General features: G+C 38.7%; 1 protein-coding gene across 7 annotated transcripts in view; it reads right to left on the bottom strand.

The window, feature by feature from the left end:
* The window catches only part of MARCHF8 (membrane associated ring-CH-type finger 8), a 129,591-nt gene that overhangs the window by 40,279 nt on the left and 65,846 nt on the right, over positions 1 to 23,466 (bottom strand). Inside the window, exon 1 of one of the 7 annotated variants that reach the window (XM_004765876.3) lies at positions 15,606 to 16,364. The exons of 5 other annotated variants lie outside the window; for them this stretch is intronic. Coding sequence is in view for 1 of the 2 variants with exons in the window: in XM_004765875.3 (XP_004765932.1) it covers positions 5,962 to 5,973 (12 nt within the window). In the remaining variant the exon portion in view is untranslated. Of the gene's footprint in view, positions 1 to 5,961; positions 7,472 to 15,605; positions 16,365 to 23,466 lie in introns of those variants that run through there. One more of the 7 variants, XM_004765875.3, reaches the window with a different exon arrangement.

The following is a 23,466-nucleotide window of genomic DNA, read 5'->3' on the forward strand; positions in this document are numbered from 1 at the left end:
GAATTAGGTAAAGAGTTCTTATACTTGATGTCTAAAATATGACTGACACAGGGGCACCTGGGTGGCTCAGTGGGTTAAAGCCTCTGCCTTCAGCTCAGGTCATGATCTCAGGGTCCTGGGATCAAGCCCCACATTGGGCTCTCTGCTTAGCGGGGAGACTGCTTCCTCCCTTCTCTCTCTATGCCTGCCTCTCTGCCTACCTGGGATCTGTCTGTCAAATAAATAAATAAAATCTTTTAAAATTAATTAATTAATTAATTAATTGAAATATGACTGATGCAGAAAAGAAAAAAAATGGTAAATCAAACTAAAATTTAAAACTTTTTCTCCATTAAGAGGATGAAAATAAAAGCTACAGACTGAGAGAAAATATCTGAAAACGACATATCCAACTAAAGACTAGTATCTAGAATATATATAAATTCTGAAAATTCAACAGCACTAAAAATTTGATTAGAAAATGGGCAAAAGACATGTAAAGACATTCGAATAAGAAGATATGCGGATGGCAAATAATCATAGGAAAACACGTTCAACATCATTAGCCATTAGGGAAATAGAAATTAAACCATAATGCGATACCACTACACATCTATCAGAATGACTAAAATAGAAAATAGTAACATCACCAAATTCTGGCAGAGGATACAGAGAATCTGGATCATGTGTATATTGCTTGCAGGAATATAAACATATTTACTGTGGAAAAACACTGGAAGTTTCTCTAAAAATTAAACATGCAAATACCACAAAAAATAGCCATTGTTCTTCTGGGCATTTATCCCAGAGAAGTGAAAACATATGTTCATATAAAAACTTGTACCTGGAGGACGCCTGGGTGGCTCAGTTGGTTGGCATTTGACACTTGATTTCGGCTCTAATCGTGATCTCGGGATCATGGGATTGAGCCCGGGAATCAGGCCATCCATTGAACTCTGCCTGCCCCTCTCCCTCCCCCTCTGCCCCTTTCCCTGCCCATGTAGGCTCTCTCTCAAATAAAATATTTTAAAAAAAAAAGCCTTGTACATTGGTGTTTACAGCAGCTTCGTTCAAACAAAGTCTTTCAAGACGTGAATACTTGAACGCTCTGCTATATTGATACCATGGAACACCATTCAGCAGTAGGCAGGAAATCTCAAGAGAATTATACATAATTTAAAAAGCCACTCTCAAAAGTTCACAAATATGATTCCATTTATATAACATTATTTAGTTGACAAAACTACAGAAAAAAGAATAGATTAACGGTTGTCAGTGGTTACGGAGGGAAGTAAATATGGCTATAAAGGGCAACTGAAGGATCCTTGTGGTGATGGAAATATTCTAGATCTTGACTATATCAATGTCAGCATCCTGATTGTGACATTTCACTAGAGCTCTGTAAGATGTTACCATTGGGTGACAGTAGGTAAGGGTACATGAGAGTCTCTGTAACATTTTTTTACAACTTTGTATGTGCGATTTTATGATTTATAAGAAATGTATATTTGGTCATTCAGATGACCAAAATCTATTTCTCATATATATTTGGTTTTCATCCATAGTTTGCCGCTCACAGTTCCCAAAACCCTTGGAATTTCCTAAGCTGAGAGTGGTAAGGGTGTCGTTGGTTACGTTAATGAATGACTTAAGGATGGGGGGCCATGTGATTACAGAGTTGGAACTTTTACGGTAAAGGGGGTGAAGGCTATCTATCAATTGCCAATGGCTAATGATTTAATCAACCAATCATACCTTATGTAATGAAGCCTCCATAAAAACCCAAAGGACAGAGTTTGAAAGGCTTTGGGGTTGGTGAACATGCAGGGATGTAGGTAAAGTGGTGCTCCTGCAGAGGACATGGGGGCTCTATGCCCTTTCCCTATACCCTGCCCTTATGCAACATTTCCAACTATCAGGTTGTCCCTAAATTGTATCTTTTTACAATAAACTGGTGATCTACTAAGTTAAACATTTCTCTGAGATTTGTAGCAGATTAATCAAACCCAAGTAGGGCAGGCATTGTGAGAACCCCTGATTTATAGCTGGTAGGGCAAAAGTACAGGTAACAACCTACACTTGTGACTGGTATCTGAAGTCCAAAGAAGGGGTCATGAGAACCTCCAATCTGCAGCCAGTTGGTCAGAAGCACAGGTAACAGCCCAGGTTTGTGACTGGCATCAGAAGGGAATGGTGGCGGTAAGGGGGGAAGTCTGGAAGAACTGAACTCATAATCTCTAGATCAGATGCTATCACCAAGTAGACAGTATCAGAATTGAGCTGAATTCTCAGACACTCTGCTGGTGTTCTGATAATTGCCTGGTGCTATGTAGGAAGCCCCTCTCCTCGTACTGGAATCAGTACCAGAACCAATATGTATGTATGTATGTATATATGTATGTATGTATCTGTGTGTTTGCGGTATACATGAATTAAACACCATAACTAAAACACAGAAGTTTTCGATTTGGAGATAAAAGCAAGATACAACTACATGCTACATACAAGAAAAATACTTTACATATATAAATACAAACAGGTTAAAAATAAAGCCAGGGACACCAATAACAAAATTACACTAATAGTAAGATGTAGTAAGATGACAGAGGTGTTGAAACTATCTGGCAAAGACTGCAGCTCAAATGACCATTTACAATTCTTAAAACATAAAATGTACTCAAAAGTAAAGAAATAAAAGAAGAAAAAAAAATCAATGACAGAAAAAGTATTCAATCTTACACAACAGAGAGAAAAAAAAAAGATTTAAAAAATATGGACAAAATCTCAGGGACCTGTGAAGCAAAACCAAATGGTTTAACAGTCCTATCACTGAAATCTAAAAAGGAGAACGAATACAGTGCTGAAAAATACTTGAACAAAAATTTGCTGAAATGCTCCCAAGTTCATAGAAAGACATAAACCTACAGCTTAAAGAAGGCGAGTGAACTACAAATAGGATAGACAAACAAAAAACTTACTAGAAATCTTGCTTTAAAAAATAATCACCTTCGGGGCGCCTGGGTGGCTCAGTGGATTGGGGCCTCTGCCTTCGGCTCTGGTCATGATCCCAGGGTCCTGGGATTGAGCCCCGCATCGGGCTCTCTTGCTTAGCAGGGAGCCTACTTCCCTTCCTCTCTCTCTGCCTGCCTCTCTGCCTACTTGGGATCTCTGTCTGTCAAATAAGTAAATAAAAAAATTTAAAAAAAATAATAATCGCCTTGGTCAAAGCTCTGGATTGAACTTGCCGCCACCCAAGTTCCTATGTTGAAGCCCTAACACCCAAAGTGACTGTATTTGGAGATGGGGCTTAAAGAGGTACATAGAGTTAAATCGGTCATAAGTGGCCCTCACCCAACAGGTCTGGTGGCCTTATGAGAAGAGGAAGAGAAAGAGACATCTCGGTCTCCAAACTCGTACTATTTTGTTACAGCTGCCCAAGCAGTCTAATATAATTGGCAAAAAGAAATATTACGAAGTAATCTACACCTATCTCAAAAATAAAAGCAAAACTCAGATAGTTTTAAGGAATAACAAAAATGGCACATACTTTATAAGAAGTTCAAATCTGAAATAAAATATAGAGCACAACTTGAGTCATTACAATTATAACCCAGGAAAAAAACAATTGTATCACAAAATTTGGTGGGGGGAGCTTGTAAAATTGTATTTCAACACACGGACTACGCAATTTATTTAAAGTTATACAAAATGCATCAATAGCTGTCTTCAGTAAAACAGTTCAAATTTACAGTAATGTGACTATCCACTTCACTTTTTTTTAGCTTTAACACAATAATGAAGTAAAAGAAACTAGAAAGCATGAGACCATAACAGTAACCATTTTTTCTTGGCCATTCATCTGTACTCTCTGGACTTCAGTTTTGCCCTTTATAAAGAGGGCTTGTATGGAAGGGGGTGGGTCAGAGAAGTTAACAAAGAGGACCCCTTTGGTTAGTCTGAGCTCCCAAATGTGATATATCTAGGGAGAAAATATGTTGCCCTATTTAGTTCTACTCAGCACCACACATACTACAGTTTTCAAATCAGCCCTGAAGATACGAATAAATGGGTTTATAGTTCCAAAAACCCTTCTGACATAGACTAATTAATATTTTTTTAAATGTTAAATGTAACTGCATGAGTAGAGTGATAATCTTCCTAGTAATGTATTGATGAATACAAACTTTTTCAAATGAGTTTTCCATTAATTTTCATTTTTATTTTTTGAACATGAAATAGTTATGCTGAAAAAAATTCAATGTCTTTGTATTCCTTATTCATATTTTAAAAACTTAATTATACAAACAGTAAAGCAGATTTTTAATTTCTGTCATTTAAAAACTCTATATATCCAATAAATTCATAGACCCTTGAGGTTAGCTGAAAAATCTTTATCAATACAAATCAGAATACATTAGCTATAAAAGTTATTATAGAGGGGCGCCTGGGTGGCTCAGTGGATTAAGCCGCTGCCTTCGGCTCAGGTCATGATCTCAGTGTCCTGGGATCGAGCCCCGCATCGGGCTCTTTGCTCAGCGGGAGCCTGCTTCTCTCTCTCTCTCCGCCTACTTGTGATTTCTCTCTCTGTCAAATAAATAATAAATAAAAAAAATCTTTAAAAAAAAAAAATAAAAAATAAAAAAATAAAAGTTATTATAGAAACTATAGCACTGAAAATACTTCCCACAGTGCTGCATAAGTAACCGTTATAGAAAGAGTGTTCAATTTCTTTAATATAGAATGCATTCATTCAGGGAACACATTCATTGACCACCAACTATGTGTCAGGTACCACTCTAAGTCCTTGAGAATGATGAATGAACAAAACAAAACAAAAATTCCTACACTTGGGGAGCCTAGGTGGCTCTGCTGGATGGGTGTCTGACTCTTGGTTTTGGCTCTGGTCATGACTTCAGAGTCGGGGGATTCAGGCTTTGTGCTTGGCTAGGAGTCTGCTAGAGTTTATCTCCTCTCCCTCTGCTCTTCCCCCTGCTCATGCTCTCTAAGATAAATAGGTAAAATCTTTAAAAAAATAATAAATAAATAAAAATAAAGATTCCTACTATTGTAGAGCTTGAGAAAATGGTGCAGAAGGAGACTGTTCTTCTTTCCTGATTGTCTCAGAGCTCAGAGTGATGTCTGTTCACTGAAGAGTTTCAAAACTGTAAGTGGTATTTCATGGTGAAATACATACATCCAGTTTGGCCCAGATGCCACGAGGCTCTGATTCCTTTCATCTCCACTATCTTTGTCCCTTATAGGTCAAGAGCATCTCATAGTCTTAGCAAAGTTAACGGAGATAGATAGCATCCATACAAAATCAGACAGACATGCAAATGGCAACATTAGAATGTCCCTGACAAATGAAATTACATGTCTGGTTTAGATACACACAAACACACACACACACGGTATTACCAACAAACAGAACTAAGAGCCATTGTTACTGTTCCGTCTTTATGCATTTTCTATCCTGTAAGAAGCTAAAATAAATCTTCCCAGAATAAATGCTCCATTGAAAGAACCAAGCAAGGAGCCTTCTGAAAACAAAACTTCCTCAGGAAAATGCAAGGGAGCCTGCAGCTGTGCTCATTCCAATTAAAAACTAAGTTTTCTCTTTCAGAATCTTTCCAAAGCCATAATTCCCTGATTTAAATTTATATGGGCAGTATCACATCAAAAAAAAACAAAAAAGATACTTTTTACACTAGCAGGAGAATACCATTAAAAGAAATCTGCTATAATTTATACACTTAAATGCTCATTTGGCTTAAGAATACTTTTCACAATTTCAAGGAACAGTTTTGTTACAAAGCACACCCTTGAAAATGGAATTAAATCCCTAAGCTTCTCTGGTTGAGAACCTCAACAGTGAGGCGTCCTTGAACAATTCTGGTTCTCTCTGTATTTACTCCATAAGGCCTAATGCATCCCTAAAATCAATGAGAAATCCGGCCACTGCTGATAGGGCACATCTCCTACCTGAAGCTTCATTTTCCAGCAAGATGCATCAGGGAGTCCTCAGTGCAGCTCTCCCCAGCAGCATGTTCCTGGGTTCCTCTGCACGGCAGCTGCCGCCCTACAGCAGCCAGCAGACGCACATCTGCGCAGCTGGACTTGTAAAGGCTTGCTGGAGCCCTTGGCATACCACTGCTGTGATCAAATTGGACTAACTACTTCCTCCAGCTGATTTCCAAGGAACTAGATAGTGAATGAATAATTCATGACAAGTCCATTCCAGCAAACCATTTCTGCTCTACGGTCTACTCCCCACAGCAATTTGCAATGTAAAGATTCTAAAGCCTATACTTGCTGGCAAAGAATGAAAGTTCACTTTCCTAGTCAATGACAGTAAATGTTAGTAGATCTGTTTGCTCTTCTTTCGTGCTAACCTATCACCCAGACTTACTTAAGAGATTTTTTAAAATGTAGGAAAGGTAAATGATTAACCACAGATATTGGACATATGCACACAAAGAATTTTTTCTCCATAAAACCTGTCCTACACAGTGGTTTCTGGTGGTAGGAAAAGCAGCAAAGTGCTTGCTCTAAGATCAGCAGGTCAGTACTTACATTTAGCAAAAGACCAGTTCCAGCAGAGCACAGGAAATCATCACATGGTAGGGGAGGGGAGTTTCAGTATCAATGCCAGGAAACAAATTGCTTCAAAGGGGAATTTTCCTGGTCTCTCAGGCTATAAATATAACTTTCATCTCATTGGTATTCTTCTAGGAAGAACATGAACATTCATTTTCACCAATTTGTCCGTGTTTACATATTTCCAAATGAGTGATATCTAAAGTAGTCAAATCTCTGCAACCAAATACATGATGCCAAGAGGAATGTGAACAACAAAAAAGAACTCCTTCTAGCTCAGATCCATATCCAGGAAATCCAATCCTACACCTATCATTTTTACCTGCTTCAGCCTTTCTTTCCTTTTCTTCTGCACTCACTAGAGCTGTCTCAAGCTTGTGCCCTGTCAGTAAGTTCATTTTCCAGATATGACTACTCTGTTCCTAGCTACTTCTAATGTATTTGTTCTGCAAACTGGTTCTCATGTGACTCCTTGGCTTTGTATTCTTCCCTTTTCACCTCATTCTGCCATTTTATTATTTTTTTCATTCTTTTATTATAGCATTTTATCCAACCCAGGTCCTTAGCAGCTTACTCCTTAATAGCTTACTCGGGAATTCTCTTCATTCTGAAGGGAAATGAGTATTTCTTCAAGAATAGACTCTGCATCCTTCTTCTATACATCCTGTGCTTGTGCCTTTCCCTCCTTCCTGCCATGTATTCAGAGGGCTTGTGATGTCTTCTTGTTGGCTCAAGCTTCACGAGGATGTTGTGCAGAGCACATGACCTTCTTTTATATGAGTTAGTGAAGTTTTCATTGTTTAAGTCAGGTTGGGTTGGTTGTTCTGTTACTTAGAGCTTAAAGCATCCTCCTTGGACTATCTGTTTACATCATTAAACCCTCTTTTGTTAGCCTGTATATTTTTAAAATTAACACAGAACCTCAAACTGATTTTTTTTTTTAAAGATTTTATTTATTTGACAGAGAGAGATCACAAGTAGGCAGAGAGAGAGAGAGGAGGAAGCAGGCTCCCTGCTGAGCAGAGAGCCCGATGCGGGGCTCGATCCCAGGACCCTGAGATCATGACCCGAGCTGAAGGCAGCGGCTTAACCCACTGAGCCACCCAAGCGCCCCCTCAAACTGATTATTAAGACTCAAGTATGGCTGAGGATGCTAAAAAAAAATCAAAATCAGTGATTCTCAGAATGAACAGAGACAAAAGTCATCTATTCCAACCCAACACAGAACCTGAATCCTTGTATAATACTGAAGCTCTGGCTGTTTCTCCTCAACACTCCCAGGAACAAAGAGTTCTCCAGCCACCTCCCAAGGCAACCGATTTGCTTCAATCTGCTGATAAATGAATCCTTGTTACTGTCAGGCTCATCATCCTTTGGCCTGAGGGGTCTACTGGAACACTGGGTTTTAAGAGCAAATTAAAAAGAGGGCGAGCAGTTTGACACAATACTGGCAGCAGCAGCACAGCGATGGCATGAACAAGGCACGCTATGGACACCAATTTTCCCAAGAATTATCAGTTAGTTGGCAGAACTGTGGCTCCATTAGCATTTAACCAGATTATGAAAACTCTTTCTCAGGATGGACTACACACATATAGAATTATATGCTGCATTTTAGGGTCTCTTTCCACTCCTCACTATAAGAATAAAAACGTGAGAGGTGCCTGGGTGATCAGTTGATTAAACATCTGCCTTAGGCTGAGGTCAGGATCCTAGGGTCCTGAAATTGAGTCCTGTATTGGGCTCCCTGCTCAGCAGGGAGTCCGCTTCTCCTTCTACCCTCTGCTTGTGCTCTGTCCCTCTCTCCCCAAATAAATAAATAAATAAATAAATAAATAAAATCTTTTTTAAAAAGAATGATGAGGGTGCCTGGGTGGCTCAGTGGGTTAAGCCGCTGCCTTCGGCTCAAGTCATGATCTCAGGGTCCTGGGATCGAGTCCTGCATCAGGCTCTCTGCTCAGCAGCGAGCCTGTTCCCTCTCCCTCTCTCTGCCTGCCTCTCCATCTACTTGTGATTTCTCTCTGTCAGATAAATAAATAAAATCTTTTAAAAAATAAAATAAAAAAGAATGATGATCTGAGTATCATGTAAAAAGGAGAACCTCTGCTATAAGAACGACCTATAGGGGTGCCTGGGTGGTTCGGTTGGTTAACCGGCCAACTCTTGATTTTGGCTCAGGTCATGATCTCAGGGGTCTTGAGAGTGACCCATGCACTGAGGTCCACCTCCGTGGGGAGTCTGCTTGAGGATGCTCTCTCCCTCTCTCCCTCTGCCCCTTCCCCACTCATGTGCACTCTCTCTCTCGCTCACTAATAAATGAATCTTTTAGAAAAGGGCCTATCAGTTTTATAAGAAACTAAAGCTACAAGAGAAGATTCTGGAACCTAGAATCATTCAAGTTTTCTTCTATTTTCCATGTCCTCTTCAGCAGACTAAAGTTTGGGTAAACACATCCTAAATATCATAGGTAAGGTTTTCAACATTTTTCTATGACAAACCATGAGAAAAACATAAAAGACTGCTGGATAATATATTAATTCTGCATGATAAACTAATTCTGCAATTTTGAGATACTCATCGTTTTAGTCACAATCTACTGGATTTTTTGTATACTCTAAAATATAACAAATTTTTTGAGTTATTATTCTATTTCTTCCTTTTGTCTCTCAACTACTGTCATCTATTCCTTATCTCAACTTCCTCTTTTCAAGTATCTTATGCTCTGGGTTTAAAACTCTCACTGAAAGAAACATTCTTCAAGATTTTAAAACATACATATTTTCTGGTAAAGGTTTTTTTCTCCAAAGATCATTTCATCTGGCAGCTGAAACAACAGATGATGAACTCACAGCATATTCCAAGCATCTCATGAAGAACTGATTCCTTTGGGGTGTCTGAGGTGAAAGGCCTGATTATGGAGGGCCTGGCCTTCATTAAAAAAAAAAAAAAATGAAGTAGGGCAAGATGGTGTTGGTCAGGCAAACCTTTTCAACTTTCATAAAAACTCTACATCAGGAGCACTTGTCTGCCTTCGGCTCAGGTCATGATCCCAAGGTCCTGGGATCAAGCCCCACATCAGGCCCTCTGCTCAGCAGGGAGCTTGCTTCTCCCTCTAACCCTTGCTCCGTGTGCTCTCCCTTATCCTCTCTCTTTCAAGTAAATAAAATCTTAACAACAACAACAACAACAAAAACTCTACATCAAAGTTGGACTTCCCCGGAGTATTTTCAGTCTATATTACAATGCCACATGAAATGCAGGATAGAAAGCCTTAGGTGAGACAGAATACAGAGGTTGCGGCTTAATTACAGTACACATGTACTCTCCCCCACCACTGATGACATTCCAATGAAGACCTTCAAGTTCTTAAGACCATTACAATGACATGTCCCTAAAGCAGCAGAAAATATGAAAGGAAAGTAGCCATTACCCTGCCTGCCTGTATCAACAATCACTCATGGATTTTCTCTGTCAGTGCCACTGTTCTGAGGACCCTGATGATGAAGTCTTGGCTCATCAGCTCTTAAACATTCTTAAATGCTCCTTCAAATTTTGCCCAATACCCTGGACAAGCTATCTGGTTTGCTCTAACCTCTACTATACATTTATTTGAGTCTTTCAGAAGGACTGGTCTTCCTTGGTTACTAAAGTTACCCAAGAGAGCATACTGTGTGAGAACTTAGTAGATCTTTTCTACATTATCTCTAGAATGCCAGTCCTAGCCTGGCCTACTGATAACAGCTCAGCAGCAAACTGTGCCCTCAGACATCGGTACAGTTTTCTACCTGGAGCCTTCTTCTCATTTATCTGCCACATACAAGAACATTCTTGAAGCTACCACTCTCTTATCATTGCTCTACACCACAATGTTTCTAATAAAGCACGCATTATATACTTATTGAAACAATTTAGCTTTCAAACCACTGTAGTTGTCGGAGGACTGGGGGCCTTACCTGTTTTAGAGCAGACATACTGAAAATCCCACAGCTACAGAAACTCTAACAGATGTGCTGGGAAGAAGTCTACACAAGAAAATCTTTCCCAGGGGCACCTGGGTGGCTCAGTGGGTTAAAGCCTCTGCCTTCGGCTCAGGTCATGATCCCGGGGTCCTGGGATCGAGTCCCGCACTGGGCTCTCTGCTCAGCAGGGAGCCTGCTTTTCCCTCTCTCTCTGCCTGCCTCTCTGCCTACTTGTGATCTCTGTCTGTGAAATAAATAAATAAAATCTTTTTTAAAAAAACATGAATTAAAAAAAAAAAGAAAGAAAGAAAATCTTTCCCAGATTTTTCCAAATGCCACTGCATACTTTTTTTTTTAAACATACTCTTAAAATGAAAATTCAAGTATTTGAGTAGAATTACAATTACCATTTACAAAAGGTTGAGTATATCTTCATTCAAAGCTGGATAGCTGTATGTTACAAGGGATTTCTGTTGATGACTAAAATATCATCCATTCTCAGGACCCTTGTACCTGGTGCTAGAATGCAGCTTGGCTCCCCAGGAGTTCCCAGAACCCCCTGCTCCACATGCCCTCAGTCCTAGTACTGCCTCCAAAGCTGAAGGTCCATTCCACTTGCACTCCCCTATCACGTCTGGGGGCCTCATGGTTTCCAGGTATTTCCCTCCTTTGTGGGTCCTCTCTGTATTTCCCTCCTTTCCCCAATTAAAGTTCTAGCCTGGGGGGGGGGATATCATCCCAACCAGTAAGGAATTCATACTCTATTATGGGGATATAAACACAGGACTACAGGTAACAATCATGTAGTAGAATTTTTTAAATGCCACATCAGATAAACAGATGCTAATTTCTCTTTTTCTCTTTTACATATCTACCCATTACAACCCATTCATGGAAGAAGAGAATGGAGGATGGGGTGAAAGAATGGAGTCCCTAATAGGCATATGAATGAGAGAATTTATAAATACTTTATACAGGCCTATAGAAAAAAACAGAGTATTCACAGTAACAAACATCGAAGCAATTCTTGAATACTTGATATAAAATACAGTATATTATCAAATTTATAATTTAACAAACTCAATTATATCAGATTAAATTCCTTCAATGCTAGAAAAAATTAATGCTAAATATATACCAGGGGGAAAAAAGTACAAATGAAGATTTGTGCGGTTTGGATAAAGCAAAATCAGACTTTGGATTCAGAAAGGGAGTAGGATCTGAAATAGGTATTAAGTAGGATTCAGACTTGTGCCAGTCACCCAACTGCATGCTTTTGTTACGTTCTAAAGACTGATGTAGTCTATGAATTCCTTTCCACCACAAAAGAGAGGATGTGGAGAAAATATCAAGGTGAGATTACTAAAACCTACTGCAATTACTGTACTGCTAAAAACAAATTAGCCTGGCAGCAAGAATATAATTTCATTTTTTGTTAATAGGAGGTAGAAAATAGAAAATACAAAATATTTTGAAAATTAAATATAACTAGAATATTTCATGATAAAATTCAATAAAGAGGCATTAACTTTGTTGAATGGTACACATTTTATCTGAAAGAAACTACAAAATATTTTTATCCTTACATTTTATCTGAAATACCCTGAAACACTGTGTAGTCCCAGAAAATATTCTAGTCACATTTAAAACAATCAGCTTCACTAACAAGTACTGCTTCAGCTGTTCAAATATGCATTACTCCATCGTTATGACCATCATAGCAACCGAGAACTGAGAATAGCTGAAATATTAGCTTATCTTTAAATATGTTATCTTAAAAAAAATTTCTATCACTTGAAACTTACTTTGCTCTGCTCTCAAAGGTTTCTCCCTCAAAAGCTCTTGACTAAAGAACAGTAATTGGGAGCAGAAGAGATGAAATCACTTTCATGAAGCTATCTATGCTATGAGTTCAAAATATGCAATCACAGGGCAATATAGCCTAGCTCTGAGGCCTCAGAAATATAGTTCGTATAAGACAGAAAAAGATAAATGGCCTAGGTATTATAACGAAGTAATGTGATTACTTATTAAAATATTTCCCCAAATCAGTAATTCCACTTGTCCCCCCGATGGCCTGAGACGTTTATTTCCTAGGAATGGCAGCAGAGTTAAGTAAACGGATGTGTCCTCCTTCTTCCGAGGAGGGAATAGCTGCTGGGAGAGGAGGTGCAGGTGAGCAGTCCCAGGCTCCAGTGTACATGGAAGGGGAAAATCTGAAGATGGATGCCCTTAAGCCCACCCACACTTGTGCATCCTCTGGAAAGTCTGCATACACCTCCCAGAAATGGGTATGCCAGGCTGAAGAATATTCTTAAATACATCAGAGAAAAAAGGTTAATCAGAAAGAGTGAGCCACTCTTTCTCATTTGAGAACACTGAAAGTACAGATATTTGATAGCACAACTTGCAAAAACCTAAACAAAGGAAGAAAATTCTCCTAAAATACAACACAGAGAAAATCTACAGCTAGTCACAACTTTATTTTAGATATTCTACTAATGTGATAGGTGAGGAATATCACTACTGGTCAGCAATAACCACATTTTAAAAACAGAACTCTCTATTCTGAGCATAAACATCAACCAATGTCTACATAATCCTAAAATATAAAAAAATTAGAATAAGATTTTAAAATATATGAGCATCTAGGAAGCATCTCATTAGATAACTTACCCACTTAGCCTTAAAATTGTTATTGTTTACTGTTTTTTCATTGTTTACTGCAATCCGAGCTTTATCTTATATCTGACAACAGCATAGTCTTTTATTTCCCAAAACTTTTTATTTTGAAAATTTTTTCATTTCCACAGAGGTTGAAGAATAATATGATACCCTATATCTTTCAACTAGATGCATTAACTAATATAAAATTTGCCACATTTGCTTTCTGATACACACACGCGCGCGCACACACACACACACATTTTTTTTCTCTTGTTATTTTTCTTTTTCTGGCAGAACCATTTGAAAGTTAGTTGCAGGGATCCCTGGGTGATTCAATCAGTTAAACATCAGACTCTTGGTTTCAGCTCAGGACAAGCTCTCATGAATGGTGAGATTAAGCCCTTTGCTGGGCTCCACAGTCAGCAGTCAGTCTCTCTCTCTTTCTCTCAAAATAAATAAATCTTTCTAAAAAATTAAAAAATAAAAAAAACTTTTAAAAAAGAAAGTAAGCTGAACACATTATGTACCTTACCACTGAATATTTCTGTATGCATTTTCTAAGAAAAAGGATATTCTCCTATACAACCACAGTCCCATTTTTATGTCTAATAAAATTAACCATAAGTCTATACTTAACTTATCAACTAATACATACACACTATTCGAATGTCCCAGTTGTCTCAACATAGTTTATAGCAGCTAATTCTATCAAACAGGTTCCATTAAGGTTTACACATTACATTTGGTTGTTAAGCCCCTTTAAATCTAAAACAGTGCCCCCATATTTTTGTTTTTCATAATAATTTTTTAAAGTGAAGAGCTCAAAGTTTAAATTTTTCTCAGAAAAACTCTCAGTATTATCTTGAGCTTAATGGAATTTTTTCAAAGTTATGAAAGTGCACTTATTGGAAGACTCTGTTTAGTCTCTGTTATTAGTTACATCCGCGATAACAACTGCTATGGGTACACTGGCTATGGGAGGGCCACTGAGGCCAAGAAAGGAGGACAGTGATTCTCAATGAGTGATGAAAAGAACTATTCCAATAAGTAGAGGCTCATCCAAGTTCAGCAGAATCCTAGGTCACACAGTGTATTTAAAGAGAAGACCTCTGTTCTCAGGGAATAGCCGTCAATGAATCTTGGGGTACAGTACGAATCACTTGAGCATGTTTTTCACAGTGTGACTCAGCTTAGAAGAGCTAATCACACGGCTGATAATACTTAAGCATTATGCCTCAATTGGCCCAAGCCTAATTCAAAAACAATGCCCCAGGGTAAAAGACATTAAGACTTTCTTGTAATGCAACCACTACTAGTTATTCACATATCACCCAAATACCCTGAATCTGACAGCAGTCTCCTGCTATTTAAGAAAAGACATTTTGAAATGTGGTAAATTGAGTTCTTTATAAGCAAACACAAAAAAAACACACAAACTCAGCATTAGGAAGACTGAACAAAAGGCGCACTATTTCATGGCCTGAGCAAAAGTGGCATGGAAGAAAGATAAAATATTCTCAAACACAGCAAGCACCAGAAGCCACCTGAGGTGCTTGCTGCTGTGATAAGGAATGTCTCTGAGACAGTGACTCCAGATGGTGCCTCCCCTTCCTCAGTGTCCTGTCCCCCCTTTTTCTTCTCACAATTCATTCTGACAATTTTATCTCTTCCTAGGGCCTTCTTTACCATCTATATGCTACCCAACTTCAAAATTTCTCTCTTTCTAGCTCTTGCTTCAATAGATTTCTCTCTAAAGACTGAGACACAACTGAATTCTGGACATCTTCAGGTGACCCACCCACACTTGCATGTTCACCATCAAATTAACCATCCAATTTCCCCATCTTTCTGATTAACCTGCTGCCCTTCCTCCATCAAAGTGAATGTCTTGACAAGACCTCACCTCCCCAAGACCACCACAATCCATTAGCCACCAGCACTGTTATCAGTCCCGCCTCCTGTCCATCTCCTGTGATCTGCTCACTTCTCCTCCCTGATGGCACCTCCCTGGTTTAGGCCGTCATCACACGGAGCATAGCATTAGCTTTCTGAGTGCTCTCCTCCCCCATCCCCTTCACCAAACCACAGTTACGTTACTAAAATAGAGCTCTACTCCTCACGGTTTCAGTTCCCTTAGCTCCACTGTGGCTATTCCCACCTCGTCTCACTGCTCCCCCACCTGATACGTCAAGCTCCAGCACAATGAGTTTTTCTCAGTACTACGAATGTACCGTTCTTCTCTTCTCTACGAATTTTTGCTCCATACTGTACTGAACACTCTTCTCCTCAATCTTCAACCAGCTCTTACTTTTCAAGACTCATCTCTGACATCTCTTCTTCCAGAGAAGCCTCCCTGTCACCACAAGACTAGGTCGGGGTGCTTCTCTAGACCATGGCACTTACCACACCAAACTGGGCAACTGCCTATTTTCCCAGGCAGCAGTATGCAGAGCAGGAAGAGGGAGGCCGAAGTACAGAGACCAACATGTGGGTTGCTGCAGCAGGAGAGCCGACCAGGACCTGGACTACAGCCGAGGCGTGGCTTACAGAAGCATAAGACCTGGGAGATTCGGGCAGCAGTGAGGGCGTCTCTGTGTTACACAGCACTTATGCCCACCATCTGATGGCAAGTGCCATGAAACAGGTGCTTAATATGGATCTGTTCAAAAAATGAACAGATCAATGAAGACAGAAGATAAAGACATAAGGAAGCAAACAGAAAAACACTGACTCGAGCTCAGTATAGACTCACTGAGTGCTGGGAGACTGAAGACACAGAGCAAGCGAAGCTAGGCGAGTTTCATCAGGAGGGACATGTGGTTTGGAGAGATAAAGACCAGTGGCTGGCAGAGCAGCATGCAAAAGGCAAGTGAATGAAGAGCGTAAGTGTGGAGGTTGGGTGTGAATACCAATTCTGATACTCGCCAACCGCCAACGGGGGAACCCTAGGCAACTCATCCAGCTGTTCTGTGCCTCACCTAGAAGATGAGGGTGACAATGGATGACAATGATAATGCCTAATGGTACTTGGATGAGGATCAAACGAATCCACTGAGTTAATGTTTGTAGAGTCCTTAGAAGAACTACGCCTTGTACAGAATAATCATGAAGTATGTTAAATTAAACAAATCCTTAGTAGAATCTCAACCTATTTCGATGCAGTAAAAATGGCCACCTGTGAAGTGAATAATTAATTAATGGTATATGCATACCTCTACTTATTGGAAGGAGATGTATCAACCATATTTACTGTAAAATGTGAAGAATTTTCTCAACCAGAGTTTTAGGTAACAGAACTGTTTTTACACATATACACACAATTCACAGTACACTGGGGAAACTGGAACTTCTGAGCTACACTAAAAAAATACAAAACTCTATTCCCATCTCCAATCACATACAAATCCTGGGAAAATACAGCAAAATAATTTTTAAAGGTTTTTTATTTATTTGACATAGAGATACAGAGTATAAGTAGGCAGACCAGCAGGCAGAGGGAGAGAGAGAAGCAAACTCTCCACTGAGCAAGGAGCATGATGTGGGGCTCAATCCCAGGACCCTGACATCATGACCTGAGATGAAGGCAGCTGCTTAACCAACTGAGCCACCCAGGCACCCCAGCAAAATAACTTTTAGTACACAGCCGAGATCAAAAGCAAGAAGAAAAAAATTCCCAGAGGCCAAGAGCAAGGAAAAAAATTTAAAGTCAGAGCATTAAACAAGAGGCTAAAGCTAAAGGAAAAAAACTAATTACAGGTTCACAGAGATAAAAAATTCAAAAAACATTATGCGAAGACAAAGGAAATTATTTTTAAAAATCATGAAATAAAAACATGGAGACATTGAAATTATGATCACGATAGCAGAACTAGACCTGGCTAAGGAGAGGGTTAGTGAACACAAAGAGAATGCTGAAGAAATCACAGCTCAGCACACAGACAAAGCATGGCAGAAGACAGTGAGCTTTACTCCCAGAGAGGCAAAATGAAGAGAATGGGGGAGAGGCACTATTTGAGGAAATAATGAGTGAGTGCTTTCCAAAAGTGAAGAAAGACCTAGGTCCTCAACTTCAAAAACTGAAAAAGCACACCTACATTCCAAACAGAAATGGGATAAACAAAAACAAAAGCATAACAAGCTACATCACAGATCAAAAGACCTCCAGTTACAATACACTGGAGAAGCTGCCATCAGAGCATTCACCACATTCTCTGACTTGGCTCTTCACATCTCCCTGCTACATTATAGGCTCCTCGAGTGCAGGGTACTTTCCAGCACATAATACACTGTTAGTATCTGCTTGATGCATGAATGAAAGTATAAATGTGTGCAGTGAATTCATATTCATGGAAAAGCATTTTTTTTTAAGATTTTATTTATTTATTTATTTGACAGAGAGAAATCACAAGCAGGCAGAGAGGCAGGCAGAGAGAGACAGAGGGAAGCAGGCTCCCCGCTGAGCAGAGAGCCCGATGCGGGACTCGATCCCAGCACCCTGAGACCATGACCCGAGCCGAAGGCAGCGGCCCAACCACTGAGCCACCCAGGCGCCCCGGAAAAGCATTTTTTAAAAAGACTTTATTTATTTACTTGACAGAGATCACAAGTAGAGAGGCAGGCAGAGAGAGAGGAGGAAGCAGGCTCCCTGCTGAAAGTATATTTTAAAGATGTATATTCATCTCTTCATTTAAACACACTCATATGAAGAAGCCAAGAATGGTCTGAAAGAGAACAATCAGAATGCTGAGAGATTCAATTTTGTGATACATAGAACAATGGATTTTTATGTTGCAGAAAAAGTTAAGACTGAGGTGCCTGGGTGGCTCAGTCAGTTAAGCATCTGCCTTTGGCTCAGGTCATGATCTCAGAGTCCTGGGACTGAGCCCTGAGTCAGACGCTCCCTCAGCGGGGAGTGTACTCCCTCTTACTCTCCCTCTCTCTCTCAAATAAATAAAATCTTAAAAAAATAATAATAAAGAAAAATAAAAAAGAATGCCAATAAAATAAAGTTACAGAGAATTTGTTCTTATAGTGGATCTCAAATTTCTGGTCACCTAAAAAAGAACAAAACAATCAGGGCCATGAGAGATGCCCTAATGGTGCCCCAAGAACAAGCCAGCCACAATGATACAGAGCAGGTTCAAGCATTAACTTGGGAGGTGGGCTAGATTCTGGTATGTCAGCAACTTCTTTCAAGATATGTCTCCAAAGGCAAAGGAAACAAAAGCTAAAATAAACTTTTGGGACTTCATCAAGATCAAAAGCTTCTGCACAGCAAAGAAAACAGTAAAAAAACAAAGAGGCAACCCACGGAATGGGAGAAGATATTTGCAAATGACAGTACAGACATAAGGTTGATATCCAGGATCTATAATGAACTCCTCAACTCAACACACACTAAACAGGCAAACATATCAAAAAATGGGCAGAAGATATGAACAGACACTTCTCCAATCAAGACATACAAATGGCTATCAGACACATGAAAAAATGTTCATCATCATTAGCCCTCAGGGAGATTCAAATTAAAACCACATTGAGATATCACCTTACACCAGTTAGAATGGCCAAAATTAACAAAACAGGAAACAACATGCGTTGGAGAGGATGTGGAGAAAGGGGAACCCTCTTACACTGTTGGTGGGAATGCAAGTTGGTGCAACCTCTTTGGAGAACAGTGTGGAGATTCCTCAAGAAATTAAAAATAGAGCTTCCCTATGACCCTGCAATTGCACTCCTGGGTATTTACCCCGAGGATACAGATGTCGTGAAAAGAAGGGCCATCTGTACACCAATGTTTATAGCAGCAATGGCCACGGTCGCCAAACTATGGAAAGAACCAAGATGCCCTTCAACGGATGAATGGATAAGGAAGATGTGGTCCATATACACTATGGAGTATTATGCCTCCATCAGAAAGGATGAATACCCAACTTTTGTAGCAATATGGACGGGACTGGAAGAGATTATGCTGAGGTGAAATAAGTCAAGCAGAGAGAGTCAGTTACCATATGGTTTCACTTATTTGTGGAGCATAACAAATATCATGGAGGACAAGGGGTGTTAGAGAGGAGAAGGGAGTTGGGGTAAATTGGAAGGGGAGGTGAATCACGAGACTATGGACTCTGAAAAACAATCTGAGGGGTTTGAAGTGGCGGGGGTGTTGGGAGGTTGGGGTACCAGGTGGTGGGGATTATAGAGGGCACAGATTGCATGGAGCACTGGGTGTGGTGAAAAAATAATGAATACTGTTTTTCTGAAAATAAATAAATTTAAAAAAATTTTAAAAAACACAGATTTTATGATTTAAAAAGGGAATAATTTATCAACTAGAAAAAATTAAATAATTTTTAATTATCTTTTAATTATTTAATTTTTAATTATTTTAATTAATTGATTTAATTATTTAATTAGAATTAAATAAATTTTATAGAATTAAATTATTAAATAATTTTATAAAATTAATTTAGATTATTAAATTGTTAAATTATTAAATAATTAAAAAGTAAATATGTAGTGATTATGCCTCAAAATACTGTTCTCAATTGAAAGGCCATCTTTTCAGGAAATGTCAGGTAAAAATGAGTACAGTAATAGCTGCCAGCATTCATATATTCTTATAGCAAATATAAATCTGGTTAGATGATCATCACCCTATAAGTGCATATAAACTTAAGTGTAAAAGCATATGAAATAGCTATGTGCTTAACACACTGAAACTACAGAACATATAAACCATCTTTCCAGTAACAACTTATTTCACGAAGATACAAGTATTTGTAAATACAAGTATTTGTATGTGGCAAAGCATTAAAAAAAAAAAAAAAAGATCATCATCCTGATGCTTCATGGTAAAATCAGAAGCAAGACAGTGAGGCCAAAGGGGTCAGCAAAGGAACTGTTCATAAAAATACAAAAGAAAATAGTACTTTCTTTCCCTACTGTTTCAATGTAAGCTATTCACTGAATTACCTTTGTTTGCCCTTTTCCAAAACTACCATAAGGTGGGCCAGTTCATTCAGTATCCATACATCTCATCTCAAAACAATATAAAGCAGAAAATTTAAAACTGTATTTTCTGAACAATCTTGCAATATGGGTCCAGGCATAATCGGATTGTGCTTATTCAATGCACTCACACTCAGTGTTTTGGCTGGGAGATGATATGTGGGGGTGAAAAACAGAGGGTAGAGCATCCACTTTGCCCATCCAGATCATGGCAAAAGTGAGTGGCTCTAGAGCCAGCAGCTTCTTCCCACTTCAGCAAAGTCTGTAGCAATGTGGCAGCTATTCCAACTATGGTTAAGGTAGTGATTTCTTCACCAGAAATGGCAATAACAACTTTAATTTGCCAGCTGATCTCTGCAGAACAGTCCCAAGAGTGCAGGGATTAGCTGTTCCTGGAAAACCAGCCTGCTCCTCCAGCCATTCAATTATTTTGTAAGCATATAATACTTCGCTATATTAAATCCCTCTCCTTAAACTGATTAGAAATAATGCTGTTGCTTACAGTGGACCTGTCAGTAACAGGGTAAAATGGACATCATTCTGGAAAATAATTTACACATATTGTCAAGTGAAATGTGCATTTCTAAACATAGATTTGGTGGCCAAGTACAAAATTTGTCTTTTAGACTTTTAAGAGTACATGTTAAAAATCCTACTTAAATGAACAGAAGGGTATTTTATTTTATTTTATTTTTTTTTTAAGATTTTGTTTATTTATTTATTTGACAGAGATCACAAGTAGGCAGAGAGGCAGGCAGAGAGAGAGGAGGAAGCAGGCTCTCTGCCGAGCAGAGAGCCCGATGTGGGGCTCGATCCCAGGACTCCGGGACCATGACCCGAGCCGAAGGCAGAGGCTTTAACCCACTGAGCCACCCAGGCGCCCCAGAAGGGTATTTTAAAATAGGTCTAAGTGGGGCACTTGTGTGGCTCAGCCAGTTAAGGGTCTGCCTTCAGCTCAGGTCATATCACAGGATCCTGGAATCAAGACCCTTATCAGGGTCCCTGCTCAGCCAGGAGCCTGCTCCACCCTCTGCCTGCCATTTCCCCTGCTTGTGTGTGACATATGTGAGCTCTGTCAAGTAATAAATAATATATTTTTTTAATTTTATTTTATTATTTTTTTCAGTGTTCCAAGATTTATTGTTTATGCACCACACCCAGTGTTCCATGCAATATGTGCCCTCCTTAATATCCACCACCGGGCTCACCCAACCTCCCATTCCCCTCTCCTCCAAAACCCCCAGTTTGTTTCTCAGAGTCCACAGTCTCTCGTATCTTTCAAAAACAAAATAAAGTATGCCCAAGGATAGGAAAAAGATCAAATAATGGGGAAAGGAGACAAAAGAATGAGAAAAACATGGATTTTTTTTTAAACGGTGAAATGGTGTGAAAAAGAGACCTGATAATGAAATATAGAAAAATCTCAGTTAATCAAGTAGATACCCCAAGTACACTAAAATTAGAGAAAGAAAAAAGTCTACAAAGATATCCATCACTTGGTATCTTAAGTCAGTTTTATTCTTAAATAAATTTTTTAAAGTTCAATTTGGATCACATGATCAAAAAATTTAACAGAGATATGGAAGATATGAAGAAAGAATCCAAACTAAACTTCTAGAGACAATAACGATACCATGAGATGAAAAATACACTAAAAAGATTAACAGATTAGACGTGGAAAAAGATTAATAAACTCAAACACAGCAATTAGAATGATCCAAAATAAAACACAGAAAGAAAACATAAAATTTTTTAAAATGTAAGCATTAACACTGGACATCTTCCAAGAGTTAATGTGTGAAACGGAGTCCCAAAAGAAGGGAGAGAGAAGAATACTTGAAAAAATTTCAAATTAATGGAAACCATGAACTCACAGATCCACAAAGTTCAACAAGCCCTAGATACAAGATACGAAGGGAATAGGGGACGCCTGGGTTGTTCAGTCAGTTGAGCATCCACCTCTTGGTTTCAGCTCAGGTCATGATCATGATCTGATCATGGGATGTGCTATCAAGCCCCAGATCAGGCTCCATGCTCAGTAGAAAGTCTGCTTGAAGATTCTCTCCCTCTGCCCCTGTCCTTACCATCTCTCTCTAAAATAAATAAATAAATCTTAAAAAGAAAATGAGGAAAACAAAAAAAGAGGGAAAAAAGCTGAAAAATTCTTTACCAGCCAACTCACACTATAAGAAATGTTAAAGTCCTTCCCAAAGAGATAGTGAACAACAGAAATGGTATTTATGAGAGTAAACAGATATTTTTCTTACTATATTAATCTCTTTAAAAATGTTTTACAATGATACTGGGATTTATAGCATATACATAAGAAAGATGTATGACAACAATACCATAAAAAGGAGAGAAACACACAGTATACTTGAGGTAATATAATATCACTTGAAGGCAGACTGTGACAAGTTAAAAATGTACACTATTACAAACCTTGAAAAAAATTTTTATTTAAAAAACCATTAAAGTAAAGAGTTATAGCTTATAAGCCAACCAAGAATTTATAAAGGCCAAAAGGGATGAGAAGGGGAACAAAGGCAGATGAGACAAACAGAAAACAAACAGGAAGACTTAACCCAACTGCAGCAATAATGTCTTTAGATATAAATGGTCCAAACACCTAAATAAAGAGTAGAGATTGTCAGACTAGATTTTTAAAAAAGACCCAACAATATGCTGCTTATATAAAGACCACTTTAAATATAAAGACACAAATGAGTTAAAAGTGGAAAGACAGAAAAGATGATGCTTTGCTAACACTTACCAAAAGAAAGATGCAGTGCCTATAGTATTACCAAAGTAGCTTTCAGACCAACGATTATTATCGCCATGATAAAGATAGTCATTTCATAATAGTAAAGGATTAATTTATCAAGAAGACCAAACAACCCTAAATGTTTATACACCTAACAGCAGAGCATCAAAAACATGTAGCAAAATTGGGAAAAATAAGACAAAGCTAGAATTATAGTCAGCAACTTCACTGCCACTCTTTCAACTAACAGAGCAACTAGACTCTAGGATACAGTAGACTTGGAAAACATTACCAAACAACTTGACCTGACTGACATTCCCAGAACACACCATCCAACAAGAGAGAAATATACATTCGTCTAAAGTTAGTACACTGCACATTTACAAAAAGAGACCGTGTTCTGTGCCATGGAACAAGCTTCAATAAATTTAAAGGATTTAACTTATTCAAAATATGCTTACAGACCAAAATGGAATCAAATTATAAATAAAT

Source organism: Mustela putorius, unplaced genomic scaffold (assembly GCF_011764305.1).
Source record: "Mustela putorius furo isolate JIRA1106 unplaced genomic scaffold, ASM1176430v1.1 tig00003909_pilon_pilon_pilon, whole genome shotgun sequence".
Classification (NCBI taxonomy): Eukaryota; Metazoa; Chordata; class Mammalia; order Carnivora; family Mustelidae; genus Mustela; species Mustela putorius.